The sequence below is a fragment of the Terrapene carolina genome, unplaced genomic scaffold (genome assembly GCF_002925995.2).
Source record: "Terrapene carolina triunguis isolate 2854851 unplaced genomic scaffold, T_m_triunguis-2.0 Scaffold66, whole genome shotgun sequence".
In the NCBI taxonomy this organism is placed as follows: domain Eukaryota; kingdom Metazoa; phylum Chordata; order Testudines; family Emydidae; genus Terrapene; species Terrapene triunguis.
The window spans coordinates 38,680,877-38,697,162 of NW_020664417.1; the positions used below are offsets into that span (position 1 = coordinate 38,680,877).

The 16,286-nt window shown below is 45.1% G+C and overlaps 1 protein-coding gene across 1 annotated transcript in view; it reads right to left on the reverse strand.

Moving 5' to 3' along the window:
- VEGFC (vascular endothelial growth factor C) overlaps positions 1 to 13,494 on the reverse strand; it is a 143,832-nt gene extending 130,338 nt beyond the window's left edge. Inside the window, exon 1 of the mRNA XM_024194089.3 lies at positions 12,815 to 13,494. Coding sequence (XP_024049857.1) covers positions 12,815 to 12,958 — 144 coding nt within the window. The 5' untranslated portion in view covers positions 12,959 to 13,494. The remainder of the gene's footprint in view (positions 1 to 12,814) is intronic.
- Between the last annotated feature and the right edge of the window lie 2,792 nt (positions 13,495 to 16,286).

The window sequence follows — 16,286 nt, forward strand, 5'->3', positions numbered from 1 at the left end:
GGATTATCGCACTGTTAAACAATAATAGAATACCATTTATATAAATATTTTGGATGTTTTCCACATTTTCAAATATATTGACTTAAATTACAACATAGAATACGAAGTGTACAGTGCTCATAAATAAAAATAAAAAAAATTTGCACTGTAAAAAGAAATAGTATTTTTCAGTTCACTTAATGCAAGTACTGTAGTGCACTCTCTTCATCAAAATTGAATTTACAAATGTAGTGTTATGTACAAAAAATAACTACATTCAAAACTTAAAAAAGTAAAACTTTAGAGCCTACAAGTCCACTCAGTCCTACTTCTTTTTCAGCCAATCGCTCACACAAACAAGTTTGTTTACATTTGCAGGAAATAATGCTGCCTGCTTCTTGTTTACAATGTCACCTGAAAGTGAGAACAAGTATTCACATGGCACTGTTGTAGCCGGCATTGCAAGATATTTACATGCCAGATGTGCTAAAGATTCATATGTCCCTTCATGCTTCAACCACCATTCCAGAGGACGTGTCCATGCTGATGATGGGTTCTCTGCTCGATAACGATCCAAAGCAGTGCAGACCAACACATGTTCATTTTCATCATCTGAGTCAGATGTCACGAGCAGAAGGTTGATTTTCTTTTTTGGTGGTTCGGGTTCTGTGGTTTCCACATTGGAGTGTTGCTCTTTTAAGACTTCTGAAAGCATGCTCCACAGTCAGTCCCTCTCAGATTTTGGAAGGCACTTCAGGTTCTTAAATCTTGGGTCGAGTGCTGTAACTATCTTTAGAAATCTCACCTTTTTTGGTGGTACCTTTTTTGTGTTTTGTCAAATCTGTTAGAGCAGTCTTGGGCTGGAGCGGCGCCAGGGTTTTTGCCGCCCTTGGAGGCAGTGCTCCTCCTCTGAGCATTCAGGGGGCCTGGGGTCTTCGGTAGCAGGGGGTCCTGCCGCTCCGGATCTTCGGCGGAAATTCGGCGGCGGGTCCTTCACTTGCTCCGGGACCTGCCACCGAAGTGCCCCGAAGACGCGGAGCGGAAGGACCCCCACCGCCGAAGACCCAGGCCCCCTGAATGCTCAGAGGAGGAGCACTGCCGCCAAGGGCGGCAAAAACCCTGGCGCCACTCCTGCCCAAGACTGCTCTAACATGAAATATATGTTAGAATGCAGGTAAAACACAGAGCAGGAGACATACAATTCTCCCCCAACGATTTCAGTCACAAATTTAATTAATGCATTATTTTTTTAAACGAGCGTCATCAGCATGGAAGCATATCCTCTGGAATGGTGACCAAAGCATGAAGGGGCATATGAATGTTTAGCATATCTGACATGTAAATACTGTACCTTGCAATGACGGCTACGAAAGTGCCATGTGAATGCCTGTTCTCACTTTCAGGTGAGATTGTAAATAAAAAGCGGGCAGCATTATGTCCTGTAATAGCGATTGGCTGCACAAGAAGTAGGACTGAGTGGACTTGTAGGGCTCTGAAGTTTTACATTGTTTTGTTTTTGAGTGCAGTTATGTAAAAAAAAATAAAAATAAAAAAAAATCTACATTTATAAGTTATGCTTTCACGATAAAGATATAGAAATAATATTATTTCTTTCATCATTTTTACAGTGCATATATTTTTATTACAAATATTAAGTGAGCACTGTACACTTTGTATTCTGTGTTGTAAGTCAAATCAATACATTTGAAAATGTAGAAAAACATCCAAGATATTTACTAAATTTCAAATGGCATTCTAATTGTTTAACAGTGAGATTAAAACTGCAATTAATTTTTTTTAGTTAATCGTGTGAGTTAACTGCGATTAATCGACAGGCATAGTACATATTCATTTTAACTTGCTACCAGATAAATTCAAATTACATCAATCTACATCATATTTGCAGAAAGTATCTCAAGACCAGCATTACTAGATTTGGGATGTTCTCATCAATGGCTGCTTGCCAGAAACATACTGTATTATGACACTGCAAGAATGGACAGAGTTTTAAAAAGCCTTTTTAAACCTTTTCTTATACAAAGGAAACACATACTGATTTCACCACCTTCACAGAATCTAATGTTACCAAATGTTATAGTGTAGTTTTATGTATTTATGCTCATAGAACACATATTCATAGTGTCCTTGCTCTGAAATTGTAGTATTTCCTGTTTATTTTGCACATAGAAATGGATTTGAATAGGTATAATTTTAAAGAAGAATTTGGTTCTCTATCTTACTTCTTGCATGTATAGTATAGATTCACTGTACATTATGGATTATTTTGCTATGTACTGAACAGGAGTAATTCCATAATAAAATTAAAATCACAAGATCTTCTTGACAGGTGCTATTGTATTCCTTCCCCTAGGAAGCCAAAGTTTCAAAACATTTGATGCTAGTCAACTGTTTCCCCCTCTGCTAAGAAGAGATCAATTACTAAAGCTCACATTTGTTTACTTCACTCCTATGGGAAAAGGAATGCTTATATTTCTTTGAAAAAGAAAATCTCTAGCAATATCTGCTGGATCCCATGAGTGCATGGTTGATGGAGAACAAGTCTGTATGTATCAATAGGTTTTGTTTCAGTGAATGGAGTTTACTGTAGGTTTCAGAGAACATATGGGAATAATTTTGTCAGATAAAACTAAAAGCCATAAAATAACAAAAGCAGGTGTAACATACACAGAAGTCGGAAAACATTACAAAAAGCGTTCTAGTAAAATCAAGTGCAAAGTTTTCAAAATTTGCTTTGATGAAAGTAACGTTAATATACATGGGTCAACTTTTCCTCTCAGTTACACCACTGCAACTCCAGTGGCTTCAATGGGGTTGCTCTAATGTAAAGAGAATCTGGTCTCATGGGATTTGCAATAAACTAAGTATTATTTTCTTAGGCCTTGTCTACACTGGCAAGTTTCTGTGCAGTAAAGCAGCTTTCTGCAGTGTAACTCCTGAGGTGTACACACTGCCAAGCCACTTAGTGCGCAGAAACTGCGTAGTTGCAGCACCGTAAAAAAAACCCACCCCAACGAGAAGCATAAAGCTTTCTATGCCAGGGCTACAACGCTGCGGTGTCAGTGTAGACACCCTAGTCGATTACAGAGCTGCAATTGGCCTCTGGGAGGTGTCCTGTTCTCGCCTCTCTGGTCATCAGTTTGAACTCTACTGCCCTGCCCTCAGGTGATCAACCGTGAGCCCCACCCCTTAAATTCCTTGGGAATTTTGAAAGTCCCCTTCCTGTTTGCTCGGTGACGTGTGCAGTGGTCTCAGTGCATCTTTCCAGGTGACCATTCCTGCTCCATGGACCAGGCGATGCCCCGCTTGGAGCAATGCCGAGCTGCTGGACCTCATTAGCATTTGGGGAGGAGGCTTTCCAGTCCCAGCTGCGCTCCAGCCGTAAGAATTATGATACCTACGGACAGATTTCACGATGCATGACAGAAAGGGGCCATGACCGGACTACACTGCAGTACAGGGTCAAAGTGAAGGAGCTACGGAATGCCTGTCACAAGGCATGAGAGGCAAACTGCTGCTCTGGTGCTGTGCCCACGAGCTGGTGGTTCTACAAAGAGCTGGACGTGATACTCGGTGGCGACCCCACTTCCACTGAGAATACTCCAGTGTGGATACTTAGGTGGCTTGCGTGCCAGCCGAGAGTGGACCGAGCCAGGAGGAGGAAATCTTGGACGAGGATGTGGAGGGGGACCCAGAGGCAGAGGACAACTCGGAGGTCAGAGATGCATGCAGCCCAGAACTCTTCTCTATCCCAGAGGAGGCTAGCCAGTCACAGCTGGCGGAGCTTGGTGAAGCACAAACAGGAGAGGAGGCCCCTAGTAAGTGGCTTTGATTTTGGGAATCGCTGAAGCGAGTTGTTGGGGACAGGGGGTTGCAGAAAGGAGGCTTGTGTCTGTATGATGTACATACCGCCACATGCCTAGTCTGAGCGGCAGAACAGGGTGTTGATTGACTCCCTCACTTCACGGGAATCTACCTCAGAGATCTCCACGAAACTCTCATGGAGATACTGGGCAATCTGCTGCAGCAGGTTCTTCGGCAGAGCTGCTTTCTTTCTTGCCCCATTAAGGGTAACTTTCCTGCGCCACTCTGCCATCATGGGGGGTAGGGGGCAAGGGAGGGGAGGGGCGACCATTGCTGCACACAGGCAAGCCGCATATGAGTCAGGGTGGAAGCTGCAGTCTTGGAGAAGACCCTCTCTTGATTCCCTGCTCAGCCTCAGCAGCAAGATATCTTCCATAATGAACACAGCCTGGGGAAAATGTGGGGACAGTAATGATTATAAGCTCCCACCCCACACACAGTGCTGGCTTTCCCCAAGAACCACATGCCCAGTGTACAGTATGGTCCTGGAACACTGATTTCCGCTGCCCCTGCTGTTACTCACCATTTTGGGGGTCTTGTGGCTCGTATGTGCTTCCTTGGGGTCAGCCAGTTAGTGACAGGTATGTGAATAGTGGCTGTGTTTTAAATCACTGAATCAGTGGTCTGTGTGTTGCAAACAATACTGCTGTAAAATGTTGCATTTTGGCTTCACAGATATGACCTTGGGAGCCCAGCCTCCCTCTTTGCTATTGCCGGCTGAACAGCTGCACAGAATTAGAAAGCGGCCATGAAAAACAAAAGAGGATTTTCTGCATGATGTCATGATGCACTCTGCGGCCGAAAAACAAGGAGTGACGGGACAGCGAGAAGAGGGACCAAAAAGAGAATGCGGCACGCCAGAACGAAGCCACGGAGCGGCTCTTAAACGTTTCCCATGCGCCCTACAGACACCGCCAACAGACTCTTATCAACCTCCTGGCTCCAGTCTGTACCCGCTACGTTCCACTCCTGCCCCATCACAGTCCACCTCCCAGTACCCACTGCCCTCAACACCCGTCCCTCTGCAGTTTAGCCATGCTGAAGTACAGTACCCGCTGCACTGTACTCCAAAGGACAAGGTTGCATATGATACCTGCACATACACAAATCTTTAACCGTCCTCGGACCCCACCTCCTCCTGGGACGCTCCCTTCTCCTATCCCCCACGATGCGGATGTGTTTTTTTGTTTGTCTCTCTCCTCCGGTTGTTGTTTTTAAATAAAAGAATTGTTTTGGTTTGAAAGCAATCTTTATTCCATTAATTGAAAGCAAACAGAGCCTAGCAAAGCAACAGGCAATTTTCTTAAACCTTCACATTGCATCGTCTGCACCAATCACAATCACCTCTGAGCATTACAAGCACTGCATTCCCAAGCATAGCAACAAATATTAGTGGCTTTCAGCTTCAAATTGCTGCCTCAAGGCATCCCTGAACCTTATGGCCCCGCGCTGCACCCCTCTAATAGCCCTGGCCTCCGGCTGTTCAAATTCAGCCTCTAGGCGTTGAGCCTTAGTGGTCCAGCCCTGAGTGAAGCTTTCACCCTTCCCTTCACAAATATTATGGAGCGTACAGCACTCAGTGATAAGCATAGGAATACTGTCATCGGTCAGGTTCAGCCCCCCTTATAGGCAGTGCCAGCAGGCCTTTAAATGGCCAAAAGCACACTCAACAGTCATTTTGCACTTGCTCATCCTGTTGAACCTCTCCTTGCTGCTGTCATGGTTCCCCGTGTATGGCTTCATAAGCCACGGCATTAAGGAGTAGGCAGGGTTTCCCAGAATCACAATGGGCATTTCGACTTCCCCTACAGTGATCTTCTGATCTGGGAAGAAAGTCCCTGCTTGCAGCTTCCTGAACAGGCCAGGGTTCCAAAAGATACATGCGTCATGCCCCTTTCCGGACCAGCCTGTGTTAATGTCCATGAAACGCCCACAGTGATCCACAAGCGCCTGGAGAACCATAGAGAAATACCCCTTCTGATTAATATACTCGGTGGCTAGGTGGTCTGGTGCCAGAATTGGAATATACGTGCCATCTATCGCCCCTCCGCAGTTAGGAAAGCCCATTTGTGCAAATACAGGCACATTGCTCAGAATCACAGTCTTTCGGAGCAGGATGCGATTAATGGCCCTGCAGACTTCTGTCAACATGAGTCCAACGGTCGACTTTCCCACTCCAAACTGGTTAGCAACTGATCGGTAGCAGTCTGGGATAGCTAGCTTCCACAGTGCAATTGCCAAGTACTTCTCCAACGACAGGGCAGCTCTCATTCTTGTGTCCTTATGCCACAGGGCTGGGGCGAGCTCATCACACAGTCCCATGAGTGTGACTTTCCTCATCCAAAAGTTCTGCAGCCACTACTCATCATCCCAGATGTGCATCATGATGTGATCCCACCACTCAGTACTTGTTTCCAGAGCCCAAAAGCGGCGTTCCACTATGGTCAGCACCTCCATGAATGCCACAAACAATCTTGTGTCATAGCTACTACGCGTGGCAAGATCAATGCCGAACTCCTCTTGCCTTTGTAGTTTAAGGAATAACTCCACTGCTATTTGTGATGTGTTAGTGAGAGCAAGCAGCATATTGGTCAACAGTGCGGGAACCATTCCTGCAGAACAAAGAGGCAGAGAGTGCAGTACACAAACAGTTGAAGGGTGGAGCCAAATGCGGACGGAAGCACAGGGATTGCTGGGATGCGAAGCAATGCATCACGGGGCATTGGGACTGGACCCAGGATGCCCCACGACCCCCTCCGCCTTCCCACAACTCTTAGCGGCAGAAGAGGAAGAGATGCTCTGTGGGATAGCTGCCCAGAGTCCACCGCTCCAAATACCAATGCAAGTACAAGTGTGAATACGCTATTGCGTAGGCAGCTGACAGTGTGAACACACAACAGCGGTTTCCCTTCAGCGCTCTCTGAGCAGTGATGTAACTGCCGGTGATGTAACTCTGCCAGTATAGACATACTCTGAGCCCTGGTCTATACTATGAGTTTAGGTCAAATTTAGCAGCATTAGGTCGATTTAACCCTGCACCCATCCACACGACGAAGCCATTTTTGTTGACTTAAAGGGCTCTTAAAATCGATTTCTGTACTCCTCCCTGACGAGGGGATTAGCGCTGAAATCGACCCTGCTGGGTCGAATTTGGGGTAGTGTGGATGCAATTCGACGGTATTGGCCTCCGGGAGCTATCCCAGAGTGCTCCATTGTGACCACTCTGGACGGCACTCTCACTCAGATGCACTGGCCAGGTAGACAGGAAAAGCCCCATGAACTTTTGAATTTCATTTCCTGTTTGGCCAGCATGGTGAGCTGATCAGCACAGGTGACCATGGAGTCCCAGAATCGCAAAAGAGCTCCAGCATGGACCAAACGGGAGGTACTGCATCTGATCGCTGTATGGGGAGATGAATCCGTGCTATCCGAACTCCGTTCCAAAAGACGAAATGCCGGAATATTTGAAAAAAATCTCCAGGGCATGAAGGACAGAGGTTATAACAGGGACCCGCAGCAGTGCCACGTGAAACTTAAGGAGCGCAGGCAAGCCTACCAGAGAACCAGAGAGGCAAACGGCCACTCCGGGTCAGAGCCCTAGATATGCCGCTTCTATGACGAGCTGCATGCCATTCTAGGAGGTGCCCCTACAACTACCCCACCCCTGTGCTTCCCTCCTTCCCTACCCCTCCCGGGCTACCTTGGCAGTTATCCCCCTATTTGTGTGACGAATTAATAAAGAATACATGAATTTGAAACAACAATGACTTTATTGTTGGGGGGGAGAGGCATAGCTCAGTGGTTTGAGCATTGGCCTGCTAAACCCAGGGTTGTGAGTTCAATCCTTGAGGGGGCCACTTAGGGATCTGGGGCAAAATCAGTACTTGGTCCTGCTAGTGAAGGCAGGGGGCTGGACTCAATGACCTTTCAAGGTCCCTTCCAGTTCTAGGAGATAGGATCTCTCAATTTATTTATTTATTGCCTCTGCAAGCAGAGATCAAAGGGGGGAGGTCTTGGTTGGCTTACAGGGAAGTAGAGTGAACCAAGGGGGCGGGTTTTCATCAAGGAGAAATAAACAGAACGTTCACACCATAGCCTGGCCAGTCATGAAACTGGTTTTCAAAGCTTCTCTGATGCACAGCACGCCCTGCTGTGCTCTTCTAACAGCCCTGGTGTCTGGCTGTGCATAATCAGCGGCCAAGCGATTTGCCTCAACCTCCCACCCTGCCATAAACGTCTCCCCCTTACTCTCACAGATATTGTGGAGCACACAGCAAGCAGTAATAACGATGGGAATATCGGTTTCGCTGAGGTCTAACCGAGTCAGTAAACTGCGCCAGCGAGCTTTTTAACGTCCAAAGGCACATTCTACCACCATTATGCACTTGCTCAGCCTATAGTTGAACTGCTCCTTACTACTGTCCAGGCTTCATGAGCCATGGGAGCAAGGAGTAGGCTGGGGTAGGTGCGACCGCACGGAGCTGCCAACTAGGAGAGCAGCCTGAGGCAGATGCCTCCAGCTGGCATGATATTCCAGGCAGGACTGAATCTCCATTAGACGAAACTTAAAGAAGAGAATGACCTGGAGTCATTCCCATTTTTGTCAAGGCGCCCCCGACCAACCTCACCGAGGCCGGCCAGGAGCACCCATGTCTTCCCAGGCACCCCCGACCAACCTAACCAAGGTCAGCCAGGAGCACCCACGGGACAACGATGACGGTTAGCAATCGTTTTGCACCGTCTGCTGTCCGCAAGGCAACGCAAGGGGATGCTGCTGTGTAGCACTTCAGTACCGCATGTGCCATCAGCACCCAGGAGACATACGGTGACAGTGAGCTGAGCGGGCTCCATGCTTGCCGTGGTATGTCGTCTGCATGGGTAACCCAGGAAAAAAGGCGAAAAACGATTTGTTGCCGTTGCTTTCACGGAGGGGGGGGGGGCCTGATGACATGTATCCAGAACCACCTGCTACAATGTTTTTGCCCCACCAGGCATTGGGAGCTCAACCCAGAATTCCAATGGGCGGCAGAGACTGCGGGAACTGTGGGATAGCTACCACAGTGCAACACTCCGAAAGTCGACGCTAGCCTCGGTACTGAGGACGCACACCGTGACTTAATGCGCATAGTGGGGACACACACAATCGACTGTATGAAATCGATTTCTAAAAAAATCGACCTAATTTCGTAGTGTAGACATACCCTTAGAGTTCAGTTCTATCAATCCCTCTTTCTCTACGGTTTTAGATCATATTTTTCACCAAGAGACTTTTCTTTTTCTCTCTTTTTTTAAACTCTCTTTAGCTCCATGGTGTGTCACCTGTAGGCCAGGGCCACTTTTGAATATCAAGACTCTAAATTGTGGTCCATGAGTGCAGCTGTGTTAGAAAGAAAATTATTTGATTATGAAATGAAAATATGTTTCCTGAGCCACAGCCTGTGATTTTAATCTGAAGTACTTGAATCAGCTTGGAAACTAGTAAGGGGTTCTAACTTCCCAGCAGCCTCCCACCACCTTTTTTTGACATTTCAGGATCAATTCTGATGTAATCTGAAAGTGCTCTGAGCAATAGCTGTCCCTTTCTTGCTACCAATGCTCAGCAGCTCCCCCGTTGACAGCCTGCTGGATCACAGGGGTGTGAGGAGAGGCGCACAGGCTGCTCCACTGTCTGCTTCTTTAAAGGAGTGTGGGAGCCCCAGGAGGAGCAGGATAGGAGCAAAACTTGTTCTGCCTTAACCTAGGGGAGCACTTAGCAAAGAAGGGTTTGCCTTTCCCACACAGCCCCACAAAAGAGGGAAAGTGGAGAAGCTGAGAACCAACCACCAGTTATAGTTCCCTGATTTTCTGCCACTAGAGTAGTCTAGTGGCTGTTCTAGCTTATCCCAGCTGGCAGTGGTTCCCAAGGGACCGTGAGTCAGCTGTGGTTTATTTGAAGCATAACATGCCTCAGTCACTCCCCCTATGCCAGGGCTGTGGAGAGGGAAGCACAGAGGCTAGTTACACTAGCTCTACACCTTCGGGGGGAAATCCGTAGCAGGGGACTTGCAGGTTGATTCTGTTGTTTTTGTGATGCTAAGAGAATCTGTCTCAAAAGTACGGTCCCCTCAGGCTGAAAAGGTTGGACACTATTGCTCTAGCTTATCAGTGTCCACTTGCTGCACCACATGTGCTTGAGGCAGCAATATATGAAAAATAACTATTATTTATCTATAACTGACATTCAGTTAACTGCAAATGTCTAGGACAAATTCCAACTTTCACTGAGTCATCTACATTGAAAACAGGATAGACCTCTGTATACTTTTATACCAATGGGAACAAAACTATCATAGTAAACGTTTTTGAAAAAGACAGTGTAGTTATATGTGCTCATCTCAACTTCCTATGTAAAGTAAAGGATATGTAATGTAAAGTTAAAATAATTTCAGATTTCACACAAATCATAGAATCGTAGGACTGGAAAGGATCTCGAGAGGTCATCTAGTCCAGTCCCCTGCACTCATGGCAGGACTAAGTATTACCTATGAAGACAAGAGGCACTCATTTTCCATGAGTTGAGAAAGTTCAAGTAAATAACTAATATGATCACAACTTAATCATATTTTCTTTGAAATAATTATGTACAGTTTACTTATCTAATCTTTTTTAATTCCTTCAGAAATTCACTGAAACCTTCTCTCATCTCACAGGGAGAAACAGTTAATGGGGACCCAATCCTGCAGATTTTCCTCACCAGAGTAGTCCAACTGAAATGAACAGGATTACTCATGAGTAAGAACGTCTAAGGTGCCTAAAACTTGCCAGATTAAACCCTAAAGATCCAGGCACAAACACAGCATCTATCCCTATACCCCTCACCTCTAGTCAGATACAAAAATCTTTTCTGTTAATATGATCAACCTGACACCTGCTTTCCTACCCGCTTCCCATTTCTGATTCTTTCTTTCTTCAGTTTCCTCATTGCTCCAAGTTTTCCACTAAACCCTGGTACTTTTGCAAACTGCAGCACAATGGTGGCTATTTAAGATTCTGAAATCACTTTAAAACTTGTAAGAAATAGAATGGATAATCTATAACATGGGCATGTATACATACAGCAATATTCAACTTTCAGGAGCATTTCTTCACTGTTCTACCAGATGTATGTTGCTCCAGCACTTTTAGAAACCACCATGCTTATTTCAGAATTTTCAATATAACTATAACTATGATAAAGTACTTTCATGGGTTTATAACTCAGTCATCAATGCCACTCTGAGTTAATAACTGGTTTATACCGTTTAACGAGGAAGGATTGGATTTCCCCTGTATCAAATATTAAAAAGTTTTAGAAATAGTATTAGTGATAAAATCAGTTGATTGATTTTGTGTTCCTATTACTTGGATTAAAAAATATTTGACATGCATTTAGCTCATAATACAGTTTGACTAATTTTTAGGATTTACAATTAAAAGAAAATAAATTTCTAAATTCCGAGGGGTTATAAAAACATCCAGACTTTGTTAAAGTGGTACAGCATGCACAGTAACTTCTTTCATACAGAATTTTAGTATATATTTAGAAATGCAAAACAAAGAATGCATGCAATACATGGAGTCTACAGCTTGAACATAATATTAGTGTAACTAATATGCATTATAAACCAAATATACATAACCATGTGTTTTCTATGTCAACGCTGTAACATGTTTTATAAGCCTGATATGACTTTTTATTAAACCTGTATAAACAGTATTAGAGTATATGTTCAATAAAGCTAATTGTGTCATACAGATCAAAAACAGCAGCAATCTTCAAAGTGAAGGTATATAGTCTGTATGTTAACTAATATATTTTGGTCTAGTTTTCCATACTGTAATGAATTAAAGATATAGTGTCATTATTGCTATCGATATGTGTGTCACAACTTTAACACTGCACTACTTAAAGGTAATTTAATAAAGAGTTTAGAAACTGAAGCCTTCATAGCAATGTCACATGCTTACACAATCATATACTGTATGTCCTTTTTCTGCATTGACAGAGTGCTGGGAGCTAGCTGCACAAGACATAGAAGATATAATGCTAGTTCCAAGGTACTTACATTCTAAATCTGAAGATACTAATACAAATGAATACAAATTTAAGAATCTTCTGCCTGTGGAAACCAAGAATTTCTCTGAAATCTTAACTGTATGTCTGGGCAGCACTTTCATATTCAAGGGTCAAGTTACATCCTCGCAAACCATGTTGTCCTTCAGTAAATCATTACAGATTTCAGAAACTCCAAAACAAACCCCCAGAAGATAGAAACAATATGAGTTTTTGTTATTATGCCTATGTATTTGCCTCCCATCATATCATTCCCAAATACACCAGCTTCTCGAAATGCACCCAAAAAACTTACTCAGATCCAAATCGGAAAGTTTCAAGAATCCACACGCATCCACCAAGGACACAAACCCACATGGCACCCTGCAGCTTTGCCCTTGAAGAAACCTCAAATATATCAGTGACCCACCTCACTGCCAACACCAAGCCAATTGCATAACAGAAGATTTTGGTTTGCTAGTGACTGAACTAGGTTGTCAATTCCTTGGGGGCAAGAAGTGGGGCTACTTCTCCGCTGTATAGCACTGAGGACACTGTACAACCCATATATAAGAGCAACAATAAAAAGGGTGATCGCTACATTCACTTATTACGTGAGCTGAGCCTCTGGGTTTAATTCTTAATATCAGGTGTCTCCATTTATTTTAAACAGATTTGTATCACCTGCAACAATCCACCAACTTGTAACTTTCAAACCCTCCCTCGCCCCCAAAAAAGCCTCGTGAAGAACCACAACATTAGAAGATTTTCCTCAAATATTTTCCCCTCCCATGAAAGGACTTGCAAACAAAGTGATCCAGGAGTCACATGCCTCAGAAAGGGGGGTCCCATCTGCGGCAAGGGCATGGAAGTTGCACCTACCTTTGCTTCCCCCAAATCGGGCTCCTCCTCGTAGTAGCCCTGCCCGGATTCATAGGCAGCGGCGGTGGCCGGCTCCCTGGGTCCCAGGAGCAGAGCAGCAGCAGCCAGATAGCAAACCAGAGAGAATAATCCCAGCAAGTGCATTGTGCAAGGATGGCAGGGTGGGTGCGTGGCGGGGCGGGGGGAGCTTGAGGAGTGTACGGGGAATCGTGAGGCTCCTTGGCTTTGTTGGTTGCCTCCCCCCAATATCCAAGGCGGCAGAATCCCTGGGATGGAGAAGATGCAGCAGCACCAGCTGCCTGCAAGGGAGCTCGCAACGTGCTCGGACGCTTTGCAATTGCTCACCGAAGTTAGCTGGAGTTTGCCAGGTGAAAAGCCACCAGGAAACCGGACATCCGAGCCGGGCTCGCTCAGGAGCAGGGAGGTGAGGCAGGGCAGAGAGGCGAGGGAGAGCGCAGCTGCTCACACCAATGGGGCTTCCTCCTTCTGCAGCAGCAGCCCCCTGCCTGCACACACGCAGCGCAGCCCCATGGACTAGGCGAAGCAGGCGCGGGGGAGACAGAGCCGCTCTACTCAGTCTCCTGCCTTGGCTCGCAGGACGCTGTCAGCGGCTGCGGGGTCCGGGGTGCAGGAGCCTCCTCCACGCGTGGAGCTGAGCTGCAGCAGCGGCCGCAGGGGGCGGACATGGCTCAGGCGCCCTCTGCCTGTGCCTCTGAGGCTGAGCGACTGGCTGGCGGCGGGAGGGCGGGGAGGAAAGGGTGTGAGCCCCCCCCCGCTCCTGCGCTTCCCACAAGCAGCCACTCGCCGTGCAACGCCTTTCCCGGGGCTGAGGAAATGTGAGACTGGAGACGCGCGCCTGCTCCGGGCAAGCAGGCGAGATGGGGCCACACGCTGCGCCGGCCTCTCCCTCGAGCCGGGACCTGCCTCCCGCGGCTGGCAGCGTCGCACCTTTCTTACTCGCCTCCGATTTGCAGCCCCAAAAGGTGCAAGGAGGCTGCAGACCAAGCTGATTGCATGGGGGCAAGTGGTACTAAGCCCCGTGCCAGGATCTCAAAGCGCTTTGCAAACACCTATTAAACAAACCACACTACTGTAGCCTCAACCCTGCACTCCCTTTCTTCATAGGCCAAACTACCACTGGCTGCAGGATCAAACTCTTAGGAAGTTTATGTATTGTATTTTATTCAGCCTTCAGCAGCAGCGATGTCAGTGCATAGAGTTGCTTACATCACAAATGGACAAATCCCGAAGGCCTTAGGCAAAATTCCCATTGACTTCAGATCGATTATTGGAAAGGAGTTACTGGGCGTTTTTGCCTAAGTAAGATGAGGATTGAGGGCGTTGTTTGTTTTTCTTTTTTTCAACCGATGGACAGAGCAAGATTTTGCCACCTTGAGAAGAGGCACTCACCGATATCTTACTTCTGTGCTGTGCTTCTTCAAATAGAATTGGAGCAATCCTCGAATTGAAGCTGTCTTCAATCGGAAGTGTATTGGTACTGTATTTCACTGAAGCTGTGGTTAAAATATAAAGCCTTTTTAAAACCACACATTTCTAATTAAAGTAAGGTGATACATACTTTGCTTAAGTCTTGCGTTCGTGAAAGGAAGGGGTTGTATTCCCTACATACTACCTTTCCCTTGATGTCAACAGTGTTATTGAAGAGCTACTGACATATGAAAACTTTTGAAAATAATTGAAAGGAATTTGCTTATGTATCAAATGTTTTGTATTTCTTTCTTCCCCCTGATAAGGGTATGGGGGAGGGAGGGCTTGGTTACTATGGGCTGGATTCTGCCACCATACTGTTATGGTACCTTACTTCTTCAGTAATTCCATTATTACTTAAGAACAACAAACTATTCAGCATAAGTAAGGGTGGCAGTTTCAGGCCCTAAGAGTTTCTGTGCATCTGTTTTATTCCTCATCTTAAATCATAATCATTGGTAGCATCACAATTGGATGCTGTGGAAATTTTGATGCCACAAAGAATTACACACTTTTAAGATACAAAGATCCAGTTTTCATAAAGGTTAAAACAAATAATGGGAAAGAAATACAGAAAAAATATAGTGTTGAAGCAGAACTGCAGGGGATTAAAACATTTTTCACAGTTCTCTGTAAGTAGGGCTTCTGTTTTCAAGTTTATTAATGTCATATTTCAGGGTTATTTTTTAGCAATTTGACTTTTTTTTAATTAATGGAGATATCCCATCTCCTAGAACTGGAAGGGACCTTGAAAGGTCATCGAGTCCAGCCCCCTGCCTTCACTAGCAGGACCAATTTTGATTTTGCCCCAGATCCCTAAGTGGCCCCCTCAAGGATTGAACTCACAACCCTGGGTTTAGCAGGCCAATGCTCAAATCACTGAGCTATCCCTCCTCCCCTTTTGTGTGGATGTCCAAAAATTGGGGGATTCTTGGCTCTCTCTTTACAGTATATACTGTAATGAGTAATGTATACAACATACATCAGTGCATACTGTAATTGGTAATCTCTTTGTAATGTTCCATAGTGCACTTTCACGTAGTACTGTTTCAAACAGTGCTATGTTAAAGCACACTAGGGACCTTTAGTTCGCTCTGAGTAATTAATGTGCAACATATTAGCGCACTTTAGAAATCACACCCCCATTCACGGCATTACTGCTTTATGTGGACACGCCCTTAGAAGCAACCATTTTCAGTGTTTTTCCAGTAACTATTGGATAAACACGAATTTCATTTTTTTTTATTGGGGTTTATCGGTTAAGACCTAAAATCAGAAGCCCTATCTATAAAGGACTAGTAAATCTGTAGCAGTGTAGCCCTCTTGGTACCAGGTTATTAGAGAGACAAGATGGGTTAGGTAATATCTTTTATTGAACTAACTTCTGAGCAACACAGAGTTCTTATTTTGATCTTGAAGAAGCAACCCTGTGTTGTTGCTTGAACCTTGTCTCTTTCCAACCCACAGAAGTTGGTCCAATAAAAGATATTAACTTAGCCACCTTGTCTTTCTGGTAAATCTTTAGTTTCTTCACAGAAACCAACATAGCAGCATACTGGGAACCATGGTGGGAGTTGAATGAAACAAAAATGGGAATAATTATGTAATGTTCTTCAGCTATTACTTTACAAAGTTTTCAGTTGTGCACCGGGATCTAAGCAAATAGATCTTTGTGCCTGTGCAGTCCAACTACAGGACTGAGGGGGGGGGGAAAAAAGAGTACTCTAGGAATGCAGCACTGTACAAACCATGAAAACAGTGTTACTGGTTTGAATTTAAACATCGCAGGGCCCGTTATCATAATGGCGGCCTATTGTAGAAAACATTTTTTAAATGGTAAGATTTCCTACTTTATAAGTAGGATTTTTTAAAACCTAAATGGTTTCTAATTAGTCATTGGTCTCTGTGTGGGAATATGTTTATGTAAATATAATCCATCTGTAGGTAAAGGATTTTCTAGTAGTGCTCTAGCATCCTTTGTTAA